The sequence below is a fragment of the Gastrolobium bilobum genome, unplaced genomic scaffold, assembly GCF_033153095.1.
Source record: "Gastrolobium bilobum isolate Gb01-03AN ecotype WA unplaced genomic scaffold, APGP_CSIRO_Gbil_v1 utg19175, whole genome shotgun sequence".
NCBI lineage: Eukaryota > Viridiplantae > Streptophyta > Magnoliopsida > Fabales > Fabaceae > Gastrolobium > Gastrolobium bilobum.
Window position 1 is genome coordinate 49,362 of NW_026896959.1, and position 11,733 is coordinate 61,094.

General features: G+C 35.3%; 2 protein-coding genes across 2 annotated transcripts; both read left to right on the forward strand.

The window, feature by feature from the left end:
- The first annotated feature begins 606 nt into the window (after positions 1–606).
- LOC133303007 (uncharacterized) lies at positions 607–6,370 on the forward strand. The gene is made up of 8 exons (XM_061502833.1): positions 607–1,080; positions 1,339–1,511; positions 3,158–3,251; positions 3,536–3,646; positions 3,748–3,837; positions 5,182–5,267; positions 5,434–5,498; positions 5,907–6,370. The coding sequence occupies exons 1-8, from the start codon at positions 607–609 to the stop codon at positions 6,011–6,013; spliced, it is 1,200 nt and encodes a 399-aa protein (XP_061358817.1). The 3' UTR covers positions 6,014–6,370.
- Positions 6,371–8,797: 2,427 nt separating this feature from the next.
- On the forward strand, positions 8,798–11,452 carry LOC133303002 (uncharacterized). Its single transcript, XM_061502826.1, has 3 exons — positions 8,798–9,077; positions 9,185–9,649; positions 11,109–11,452. Exons 1-3 carry the CDS (start codon positions 8,798–8,800, stop codon positions 11,450–11,452), a joined length of 1,089 nt encoding a protein of 362 aa, XP_061358810.1.
- The last annotated feature ends 281 nt before the right edge of the window (positions 11,453–11,733 follow it).

Below are 11,733 nucleotides of genomic sequence, written 5' to 3' on the forward strand. Positions count from 1 at the left end.
AATGCACCAAAATCTTAATGGTAAAACTCAATCAATAAAATAACCTAAATTAAAAGAGAAAATATATATGGAATTAAAAAAAATATACATTATTAGATGAAGAAATAAATTTTAAATTAGAAAAACACGTGTAAAATTTTTAAAGAACAAAGCAATGTGCTAATTAAAGAAGGATAATAATAAAAGAATTAAATTACTATTAAATAAATTGACTCAAATTTAAGAGGTGAAGTGAATTAAATATAACTTCTAGTGGCAAGTGGAATTGGTCTGATTTAAATATTTTGTGTTATGTATTCAATTCGCATAGTTATATATATATAAAAAAAAAACTTCCAACCTTTTGAAAAATATAGATGACTTAAATCATGTTACTATTGACACTAATGATACAATTAAGAATGATGTTACTAATATACAATTATCTCTTATATATGATTTCATTACTCCTTTATTTATGTTATAATCTTATATATTAACATTTTTTGTATTAGATATACCGAAGGAGAATAAGAATTTTTCCTCATATATCTTCTCTATTTTGTTGTCTTCATGTATCTCCCGCATCTCTCCTCTTAATTTTATAACACAGCCTAATTATTGTACATGATTGGTTGTGTCTACAGAAGTAACTACACAGACACTCTCTTCTATTCTATGCAATGTGGTGTGGGCATTTCAATGCAAAATAGTCACAAACACAAAGACAGCGAGACCAACTCAACCAAATCTTCTAGTTCCAGACCAGAGATCCTTACTATGGGAACTACCTGTTTCACAGCTACAAATGTTGTTCCCAAACCTCAAAAGTTTTCTGGGAATTTCTCTAACCTCTGTGATAACGCTCTGTGTCTGGGGTTCCTCAATTTTAGTTCCCCCTTCTCTCACTCCAACTTGGGTAGCAGAGTAAAGTTGACATCTTTTTCAATGTCTAGGGTAACCCATTTGCAGGTTTCGCAAGATGCACTCACACCCACTGAAGAATCAGTGTCTTCCTCTTCTCGTGTAATCGGAGAACATGACTTGCTCATTGTGGGTCCCGGGGTTCTTGGTCGTTTGGTAGCTCAAAAATGGCGAGAGGTATTGTTTCATTTTCTTTCTTTCTTTATTTGTGTATCTATTAATTATGTAATGTTAGCTCATGCTAATTTTTATTTGTAAACATAGCATTAGGACAATTGTGTAACATCAACATCAACATCAAAAACACCTTTATCCCAAATTGTGTAACGTTGAGAGTTTTTTTTTTTTAACTTTTTTCTTCTTTACATTTGTTATGATTTATTGGCATTGTTATTATAAGTATTCAGTAGCTTCTACCTCTATGTATGCAAGCAGGAAATTCCAGGTTGTCAAGTTTATGGACAGACTATGACCACTAATCATCACAATGAGTTGATTCAAATGGGTATTAATCCGTCTTTGAACTGGACAGAAGCTACTCACAAATTTCCAAATGTCATTTATTGTGCTCCACCTTCCCGGACCCCTGACTATGCTGGTAACGTTAGGTGAGAAATGTTAAGAGTTAATTCCATCATTTTGTATATGTTAGTGAAAGGACAAAAGGGCATGACAAAATGCTAATGAATTTGTTCCAGGACTTGGTTATGTGTAATGTGTTAGTTTGGTTATTTCTAGTCTTTTAGTCGTCCAAGTTATGCTAATGAACACCTTTGTACTGACTAACCTCTTGAGGTGTATACTTCACTCTGCAAACCACTCCCCATTAAACCCTGACTAGCGAGGGTAAGGGTGAGACCAATCCTTGTATACAGCTTTACTTTTACATATTTACAAAGAAACTAATATCCAGAGTTGAAGTCATGATCTTTCAGTCACAAAGGAGCAGCTTGACCACTGCTCCAGGCTTGCCCTCTCACACTTCACTCTACAAACAGTTTCTAAAATCCAACAAGTAAGTTGAATTTGCATTGATATTTGTTATGGGGTTTTGATGTTTCCATGTTGGTTAAATATCATGGATAAGGTTTTAAGAACACCAATATGTATTTTCATTGCAAATCTTTTTAATATGATGGTTGTACTATATCTTAAAATTACATGAATAAACACTATATCATTTATAGAAGATTGTGAACATTATCGTGTAACATAGCTTCAAAAGATATCATTCATGCTAGAAACTTTTTTACCCAGAATGCTCCTGAATTCTGCTTAATGAACCCCTGAAACTTGATAATTCTGGCATTGCACATATGTTAAATCTATATTTTTGTTCTAAATTATTTTTTTTTTCTTTTGTGCTATGTGCTTCATTATGTCAATTGAACTATTGGGTTTTGACCCAAATTCCTCTTTTGATAAATAGAGATTGTTTCCCATTTACTAAAATAATCATATTTTGAATTGTTGTTAATGTTAAGATTATGGAAGATGTAAGAGATTTGATCTAATAGGAAGCTAAGAAAATTCTTATCTTGATAAGGATAGAGAGTGAGAGTGATCGATTGCCATGTAAATTGTAGTGGGATATAAATACTTGTTTTGTAGTGATCATGTCAAATTTGTTCATGATTTGTTTATGATGATTTTCCCTAATTATTATTATTTATCAATGAATGTGAAGAAGGGGATGGGGTTTTCCCAAACACTGACAAACCCTAAAAAAAGTACACATTGAATTGAATATTGCTAGATAAAGAACAATCATGAATATTATTGTAGTATTTCTCTGATTACTTAAGTGACTCACTCACATATAGAATTTTGGTATTCATCATAGATAATTATCTATCAACATCTTATCAGTTTTTAAGTTTAAAAGGTGTACCCAAGGAATAAGATATACTAAAACAAAAACATGATGTGGGAAGGATGTACTATTAATTGCATGCCATCCCAGAATCTTCAATCTTTATGAAGAAGTTGATCGATTGGTTGCATGCTTACTTAAATCTTGTTCAGAGGACGGACAAGGGCATCCAATTTAATGTATACCATTTAAACGTTTTGCTTTTGATGGTTTACATCATCTTCGTATAATAATATTGTACTGGTTGTTCAGATCAACTAGGATGGTCTAAGACTGCTTCATTCATACAAAGAAAATGATATTTACTTGTTGAAAGGAAAATATGAGTAGTATAGTAGTTGTATTATTAACACATGTTCATATGGATCGTCAACCAATCAGGCTAGCTGCGTTAAGCTGGAATGGTGAAGGTTCTTTCTTATTTACATCAAGCAGTGCTCCATATGATTGTAATGATAATGGACCATGTGATGAGGTGAGTCATAAATCCAAACTGTCATATTGTTTTGCTCTTAGTCACCTTTTTTTCTTTGTTTTGATGTTAATTGAGGAGATAATTCCAGTCTACATGATACAAGCTTCTTATTTCAAATAATAGTATAATGCACAAAATTGTTTTAATTGCTTAACTTATGCAGTTGCATTACTTCTATTCCTATGTATCTTGATCACATTTATGAACTTGAAGGGTCAGATTTTCCCTTTCTGTGGAGCATAGATGTATGTTGATTTATCCTAATGGGATATACTTTATTTTAGGATACTCCAGTTGTGCCAATTGGGAGGAACCCCAGGATTGATGTCCTTCTAAAAGCTGAAAATGTGGTACTGGAGTTTGGTGGTTGTGTTCAAAGATTGGCAGGACTTTATATATCCTTTATGGGATTTAAATTATTAGATGCAAGAATTTTTTAATCTGAGTGATAATTGCTGTTATGCTTTTATCTCATGGCAACCTTGACGAATTCCACAAAGCAGATAGAGGCGCCCACAATTATTACTTAGAAAAGGGCATTGTTGATAGCCGTCCTGATCACATCCTGAATCTGATACATTATGATGTAAGAATGCCATTTCATCTTATTATTTCTGTATTTACTTTACTTAATTTTCCTATAATTTCTTTATAATACTATTGACCTATTGAAGTTTATTCTGTTGGTAAGAAATAAAGATAGCTCGATAATGAGAAAAAGGGGAGGATAGCTAATGAGCTTCAATTAATAAACTTAGTCAGCCAATTTAACTGATTTTTTCAAGAAATGTGGACTTTGCAACTAGAAACAGATTATATCCATTTAAAACTGTTAGTGGTTTAAATATATTTAAATGAACGAAACAGAAAACAGAACATGGAATGTGCTGAACTGGAGGAAACTGAGCAAGCACAAAAAACCAGTATGATGCAGAGGCAAACTGAAAATAAGTCAAAAGCTTAGTTCGTCGTTGGATTAGCTTATTTTGTGTTTAGAAAAGCTTATAATAAAAATGTTGCAAAGAGAACTTTTAGCTGAAAAGGTTTTTTTTTTTAGGGTTATCAAGCATGGGCATAAAGAATAAAGTTATCAAGCTAAAATGTAAGCATTTGGAATTTAAGTAGCAATATAATAGTAACATTCTGTACTAGTTTGACCCTGAAATTAGGACCTCCGTCATTCCACTTATCTATTGGGATTTTTACTGGTTAATTAATGTTCTCTTAATCCACCATAGCCTCTCCAATAGTGTTTGGATACGGTTTCAGGGCAGTGTGATGTTCTCAATATTTGATGCTTTAAGTTGTCTGAACTTAGCTCTTGAGCTTGCTCATCTCATGCTTCAAGGAATTTCTAGAAAAGTGTTACTTTGACTGCCCCTTAGCATTCTTACCACCCAACAAGAGCATTGGAGCTTGTCAAATTTCTGTATTTTGGAGCTTCTTGAGATTACCCAACTTATAGTACGAGGTCACTTGTGTTATTTACAGATATACTTGAATGCTTCTAGCTTTGGTTTGTGAAATTTGAGTTTTTTTGTTTTTGTTTTTTTAAATTATAAAAATTAGCCTTCTTGGCTTTGAGCATGCATAGTGCAAGGCTCAATTAAACACTAGTAAACGCTTTCGGAAAATGAAAACAATGTTTATGGTCACCACATTATTTAAAAACTAGGTTCTGTAGAAACCTTGGGCTACCATATTCTAGTTGAGGTTGTCCCCTCTGTTTGCTTTCTCAATTTTAATCCTGCCAATTCTTTATGAAGTCTGTATTTCATGCTGAGACATATATTACTTCCTTTCAATACTCCTTTGATATTTTCTCCTATACTTTGCATTCTTTAGCCTATTTCAGTATTTCTACTCATTTAGTAGTGGTGATTATGATAAGGTTAAAAATGGTGCTCATTTTGACATACTTCCACACCAGGATGCAGCTTCCCTCTCAGTTGCAATCTTGAAGGAAAAATTCCGTGGACAGATTTTCTTGGGTTGTGATAATCATCCTTTGTCTAGGTTAGGTGCTTTTTCTTTAACTTGTCAAATGGCATTCTTATCCTCTGATTATTCTTGTAGTATTTCTATTTAAAGTTCTGATGCCAATCTAACAGATTGTTCTGATCTCTCTTTTTTTTTTTTTTTTTTGGTAAAGAACAATCTTACACTCCTCGCATGTTTGCAGGCAAGAAATGATGGATCTAGTTAATAAAAGTGGGAAATTCAGCAAGATTTTTGATAAATTTACTGGTGAGTTTTATGTATCATAGTGAAACTTGATGTTGGGCCACACACCTGATGGGAGGATGTTGGAAATATTCAAGTGTGAGTGGTGTGAAACATTGGTTAGACATAGACCAAATGAGGATCATATAAGTGCAAAAGATCCATTGATCTATAGCCAATGAGTTTTGGGTTGAGATTTGATGTCAATCCTGTGATTTTTATTTTGGCCAATTTGTCAAGGTATCCTTTGCTATGGTTTTTGGAAGCCCTCACACCATTCCAACAAAACTTAATATCTAATGGACTGAGGGTCTACTGTCATTACTTTATTATGAATTGAGTTGATCTCTGATGTTATCATGTTCACTTGTCTTGTTTATGTATTACTTTTGATTTTAAAAGAATAATTATTTTTTATCTTTACCTTTATAGGAACTGATGGGCCTCTAGGTAAGAGATTAAACAACACAAGAACCCGCCAGGTAGCTGGCTGGGAGCCTAAGTACCCTAGCTTTGCTAGTTTTCTGGAGAGCATCTGACAGATTCCTGAGTGTATCTTTGCTGTTGACTCTGATTTATGCGGAAAATGCAATACAGTGGTGCCTTAGGGAATGTTTGCTGTAGATGGAAGAGCTCATACACGCCTGAACTCTGAAGTGTGTACATTTTCCTATTTCTTCATATTTGACGTTGTTTAGAAGGGTGATCACTTATTGAATTGTCTTAAAATTTGGTGATTTAACCACTTTCATGTTGCATGCGTACTATAGATGTAACAAGTTAGCACTTAGCACTCATTTTTTTGTGAATGACAGATTCTTGCGTAGGAACTTCCTACATGAGGCATTCAAATCAGAATTTGAGATGTGTAATGTTACATGGGACATGTTAGAAAATATTGGTCTTAGAATACAAATGTTGATTTGAATGCTTAAGAAGTTCTTACCAAAGAATTTCTCTATGGGAAACATCATCGAGTGAAAATTATTTGTTGGTTGATTAATGCATTAATTCTGAAGTAATCGAATGACGTATTTTAATAATATTATAATTCCCCAATCTGTAGAAGAGAAAGCAGTAAGTCAGGGATATTTACAATAAAACCGACTCCCATAGGGCTATAGAGAGAGAAACTGTTAACCCAACCTGCTATGCCACACATTCATATCTAGCATGTGGACAGTCCCACTATTGTTCATTCACGCCACCATGGAGAGAAAAATGCATTGCAAGTTTAACTGGGCATCCAACTTATGCTATCATTCTTATTGATATTCTAGTAACATTGATTGCAACAAATTCCAAGCAATATGAAATGATAAAAAGAACCGTAAATTAGAACCATTCGCCAAAAATTATATCCTGATTGCAGGAAACGTGTACATCTCAATACAGAAGCAAATACACTCCTTCATTTGCCTTAATAGAAATTGTTTCTTTCACCCTATCCTAAAATGAATATGATCAACTCCCGAGGGTAGTTCAGTTGGCAACTTAGCTTTCAAGGGTTTGCTTGAGTTAGGGGTTCAAACTCTGTCTTAAGTAAATTCTTGAAAAATCTTTGGGGGCCAGAGGATGTGTTTCCATCCTCAAATGGAGGATTAGTCTCATCCTTCCTCCGGTAGCGAATCTCAATACACTCGTTGTTCCAATGAGGAGTTAGCCTACAGGACCGTATCCCGAGGGCAAAGTGACCGGAGGAGGTTGAATGAAGATACTTCCAGATTATACCAAAAAAAATATATATATATATATGATCACCTACTATAAAAAGGTCACTGCCATGTTGCCCGTGCTGCTCATGCCACTTTAAAGCTCACTGACAATTGCTGATAGTACTTATTTTGCTGCTTAAAAAATACGAAATAAATTTCATTGCAAAATTTTAAAACTAATTTATCTACAGTAAGAACATGTGTAAAAGAAATACAACAAAACGAGTCATACCATGTCTGACACACACAGAGAGAGACTTTACTCGGTGCTACCTCAAAATGACTTGTCTTATAGTAAATGTATCACTAGTTTGTTTTAGTTGAGGTCAATTTCTTTGAAGAGCGGCCATTGCTGCTTAGATCGTCTGTATAGTCATTGAAAACAAGCAAAAAGTTCCTTAAATTTAGTCCCCATTTTTTCTTATAATCCTATTCAGTGTCCACATTTTGGTGAAAGTTAAATTGTGAAAGTTTCTTCATGAAGAAATTCTGTTCAGACTGGGGTTATATGAACCCAGCATCTAATTTGATGCGTTATCTAGTAGCAGTTTTAAGTCTCAAGTTTTTATTTGAGATTATGTGATTAGTCTCACCGCCCTTAACTCACTAACATCAATTTCTTTGTGTAGATTACAATAAATTTAAACTTTTTTCTTTAAATTATATTATAATTATGGTTACGGAATAAAAATTTACAATGTTGCTATTTAATGTGTTTTGCTTTATTTAATTTACAATGTTCTCTTCATAGTTGCATGTAGCTAGGTTGATTCTTACTTGCATCCACTTCATCCCAGATGACACGCACGCGTGAATAGTAGGTGACCTCGCTGCTTAACCGTTGAGAGGCTCAATTTGAGATGATAAATTCGCTATATAATTCCACTCAATACCGATCCTTAATTTCCTCCCACAAGTTCTTTGCATTGTCAAAGTAATGAACGAAAGGTTCTGTTGGCGCACGAGAAATCTCTACTATGATTGTACCAGCGAAAGTGTGTTAATAAATAAACTTGATTTTCTTCACAAAAATAAAAAATAAAAAATAAAAAAAATAAACTTGATTTAGTTTGTGGTCTATTGGGCTTAGTATACATTTAGCTCAACATCTAGAAATATTCAAGAGTTATCTAGCCCAAATTCTAGAATAATCAACTCTAGATGTCTCCGTCAAAATATCTAGAGAATAGTTGTATCTAGAAACCACCATCATAAATATTTAGGCTAGGAGATTATAGAAAATTCTAGAGAATAATTTGTAGTCCTTAGATGAGAATTGTGTTGGCACAATCCTAGCCATTGGTTAAGGAGATGCCACTAGTATAAATAGGTGTGTCCTCCATCATTTTGTAACAAGCCAAAACAAGCCAAAAAGAAAAAGAGTTGTGTAGTAATAAAAGTGTTCTCTTCCTCCATATCTTTCTATAACCTTTACTTTTCTCAAATATCCTCCTCCCAACAAAGTGATATTAGAGCCTTAAGATCCTTTCTAGAGAAATGGCAAGTAGCAACATGGTTCCTTTCCAAGTCCCTATGCTCACCAAGAGCAACTATGATAATTGGAGCATCAAGATGAAGGCCCTCCTTGGATCACAAGATGTGTGAGAAATGGTAGAGAAAGGCTACGATGAGCCACAAGAAGGAGTTACTCTATCCCAAGCTCAAAGGGATAGCTTGAAGGATTCAAGAAAGAGAGACAAGAAAGCTCTCTATCTCATCTATCAAGGATTGGATGAAGATGCTTTTGAGAAGATTTCGGAGGCAGCCATCGCAAAAAAAGCATGGGAGAAGCTACAAACATCTTACAAGGGTACTGAGCCGGTCAAGAAGGTACGTCTTCAAACTCTAAGAAGTGAGTTTGAAACTTTACACATGAAAGATGCCGAAAGTATCTCCGATTATTTTTCTAGAGTCTTGACGGTGACTATTCAATTAAAAAGAAATGGTGAAAAGATAGATGATGTAAAATTATGGAGAAAAGTTTGCGATCTTTAGATTCGAAATTCGATCATATTGTCACTGTCAAAGAAGAAACAAAAGATTTGGAAGCCATGACAATAGAGAAACTTTTGGGCTCTTTACAAGCATATGAGGAGAAGCAAAAGAAGAAGCAAGGGGTTGGTGAACAATTACTCAAAACACAACTCAACTTCAAAGAAAAGGAAGAAGACTTTGGCAACACAAGAGGACGAGGAGGATATCCTGGTCGAGGAAGAGATCGTGGACGTGAAAGAGTAGGCTTCAACAACTATGCCAATGAAGATCGAAGAGAGAGCTCAACAAGAGGTCGTGGAAAAGGTGGCTCGCAACCAAGACGTGACAAGTCTCAAATCAAATGCTACAGCTGTCAAAGGTTCGACCATTATGCTTATGAATGTAGAGCTCCTACAAGAAAATTTGAGAAGAAGGCGAACTATGTGGAGGAAAGGAGTCAAGAAGATGGCATGATGCGTAAAATCGGCAAGTGCACCGATCGTACCAAGTAATAAAGAGTGAGTAGAGTATCGTCTGCACGAGGATTGAGGCACCTAAGTTGTTATAACTATTCCTCTCTTGTTGGATTAATCAAAATAGGTTGAGAGCAATTGTGGTTTATAAAATAAACTAAAAAAATTAAAGGAAAAATGTAAATGATTCCAAAAGTGCTTTCAGAAAACAAAAGATTAAGGATGGAGAAAATATTTGAGAAAATATTGCGGTAAAGAGAAACAAACACCTTTCTGATCCCCACCTTGCAACTTAGATTACGTTTACATTTACCTATTCAATCGATCGAACAATTCATCATCTTTTATATGATTAGTTAAGCCCTAATCCCTTAGTGATCTTAACCTTGTCAACTCTATTAGAATCCTAATCCCTTAGAAATCCCTTTTCGAGTTAACCCTTAGAATCAATGAACCTTTAACGTTCGCTGTTCATGTAGCCTATCCCTAGTGCATACATGAACAGTTATCTTATTCTTTGTCAGGAATTAGAATTCCAACATCCCTATCGAAAACCCTAACCCTCGCAATCCTACTAGATTGATAAGTTCCAATAGAATTATAAAATGAAGAACAAGAAAAGATAAACTCAATTAAAATAGATAAACATAAATTTCAGCCAAGGTACAAGGGGTTCACATCAAGGGTTGTGACCCTTACCAGAATGATAAAACTAGCCAGACATGTTCATGTCTGACAAAATAATAGTAAAAGAAAATAGCATTTAAAACCTAGAAGAGAAAAGAAAGATGAAGCTCTTCCGTCTTGATGATCGAATCCTTGAATCTCCAAGAAGCTCCAAGGAATCTCCACTCTCTTTGTTGTTTTTCTCTTCTTGATTGTCCAAAAGTTCCTTCTTCTTCTGTTTCTGATCCTTTTATTAGGTTTTGGGAAAATCTGTTTTCACTTGCACTCCAATTGGGCCTTATTTTGGCTGATTCGCAGTAAAAATTATATCGCCCACGCACGGGGCGCCAAGCCCGGCGCCCCAAACTTGGGAGAAACAGAAGCTGAATCCGTCAACGGCGCCCCGGGCGCCAACTCTGGAGTGTCGTGCGCCACCTCCTGCGCTCCGGGCGCCAGGTTGGCGCGCCGTGCTCCACCTCCTGCGCGACGTGCCCGGCCGAAACAGAAGCAAATAGTCGCTTTGGCGCCCCGTGCTCCAGGTACCGCGCCCCGTGCGCCAACCTCCGCGCGTCGTGCGCCAGCGAGAAATTTGGTTTCTCCGTTTTTGCTCCTTTTTGCAGCGTTTCCTGCTATTTAACATATAACTTGAGTGAGAGCATGATTGAGAAGGAATAATCAATATTTCTTGCATTTAATGACTATTTTCACACATTTATGATTAATTCCTTGCTTCTTTTAAGTTAGAAAACATTATCTGCTAGACTCACATCATGGCACTCTGTTGATGGTACACAATGACAATGTAGGAGAACAAGAGAATACATGGTATCTAGACACAGAATCAAGCAATTCAGAATTAGAATTCGACATTCAAAATGAATTGGAGTCAGAGAAATCAGAGACTAAGGAAGAAGAAGAAGAACATCAAGAAGAAACTGAAGTTGAAACTGAAGTTGAAACTGAAGTTGATAATATTGATGATATGGAAAAAGATACAGAAGCTGCTGAGTGGATAAATAAATTCGATTTGATGAAAAAACATGAAGAAAAAAAGGAGGAGAAGGTGACAACGAGCGTAGTGGTGATCCTGACGACGTCGATGATGATGATGAGGAACGTGGGGAAGAAGAGGAGAATGAAGCAGTACTAACACTGCCAGAATCAAAGGCAGAACCCCAAAGAAATTTTATATTGGATGAAACAATGACAACCAAGAAAAAGCATACAGCAACTGAAGAAATGAAAGTTGAAGGAATATTCTTTAGAAATGTTGATGACTCAGAAGGGCAGACAGTTCAATATGGAAATGATCAAACTCCTCCACCAAGTGCTACTCCAACAACTCTTACATCTACACCATCAACAGGAAGAAGCAACATCAACAAAGAAATTAAACAGAAAGTGAAGCCAAGGAGCAGTAGCAACAAGTCA

Bases quoted from the DNA above. Each gene is read 5' to 3' on its own strand.
- LOC133303007 (XM_061502833.1), top strand. From the start codon at position 607: ATGATTGGTTGTGTCTACAGAAGTAACTACACAGACACTCTCTTCTAT. The intron at 1,512-3,157 runs GTGAGAAATGTT...TCAACCAATCAG, and splicing joins GACTATGCTGGTAACGTTAG to GCTAGCTGCGTTAAGCTGGA. The intron at 3,252-3,535 runs GTGAGTCATAAA...ACTTTATTTTAG, and splicing joins ATAATGGACCATGTGATGAG to GATACTCCAGTTGTGCCAAT.
- LOC133303002 (XM_061502826.1), top strand. From the start codon at position 8,798: ATGGTAGAGAAAGGCTACGATGAGCCACAAGAAGGAGTTACTCTATCC. The intron at 9,078-9,184 runs GTATCTCCGATT...TGCGATCTTTAG, and splicing joins ACACATGAAAGATGCCGAAA to ATTCGAAATTCGATCATATT. The intron at 9,650-11,108 runs GCAAGTGCACCG...ATGACAATGTAG, and splicing joins TGGCATGATGCGTAAAATCG to GAGAACAAGAGAATACATGG.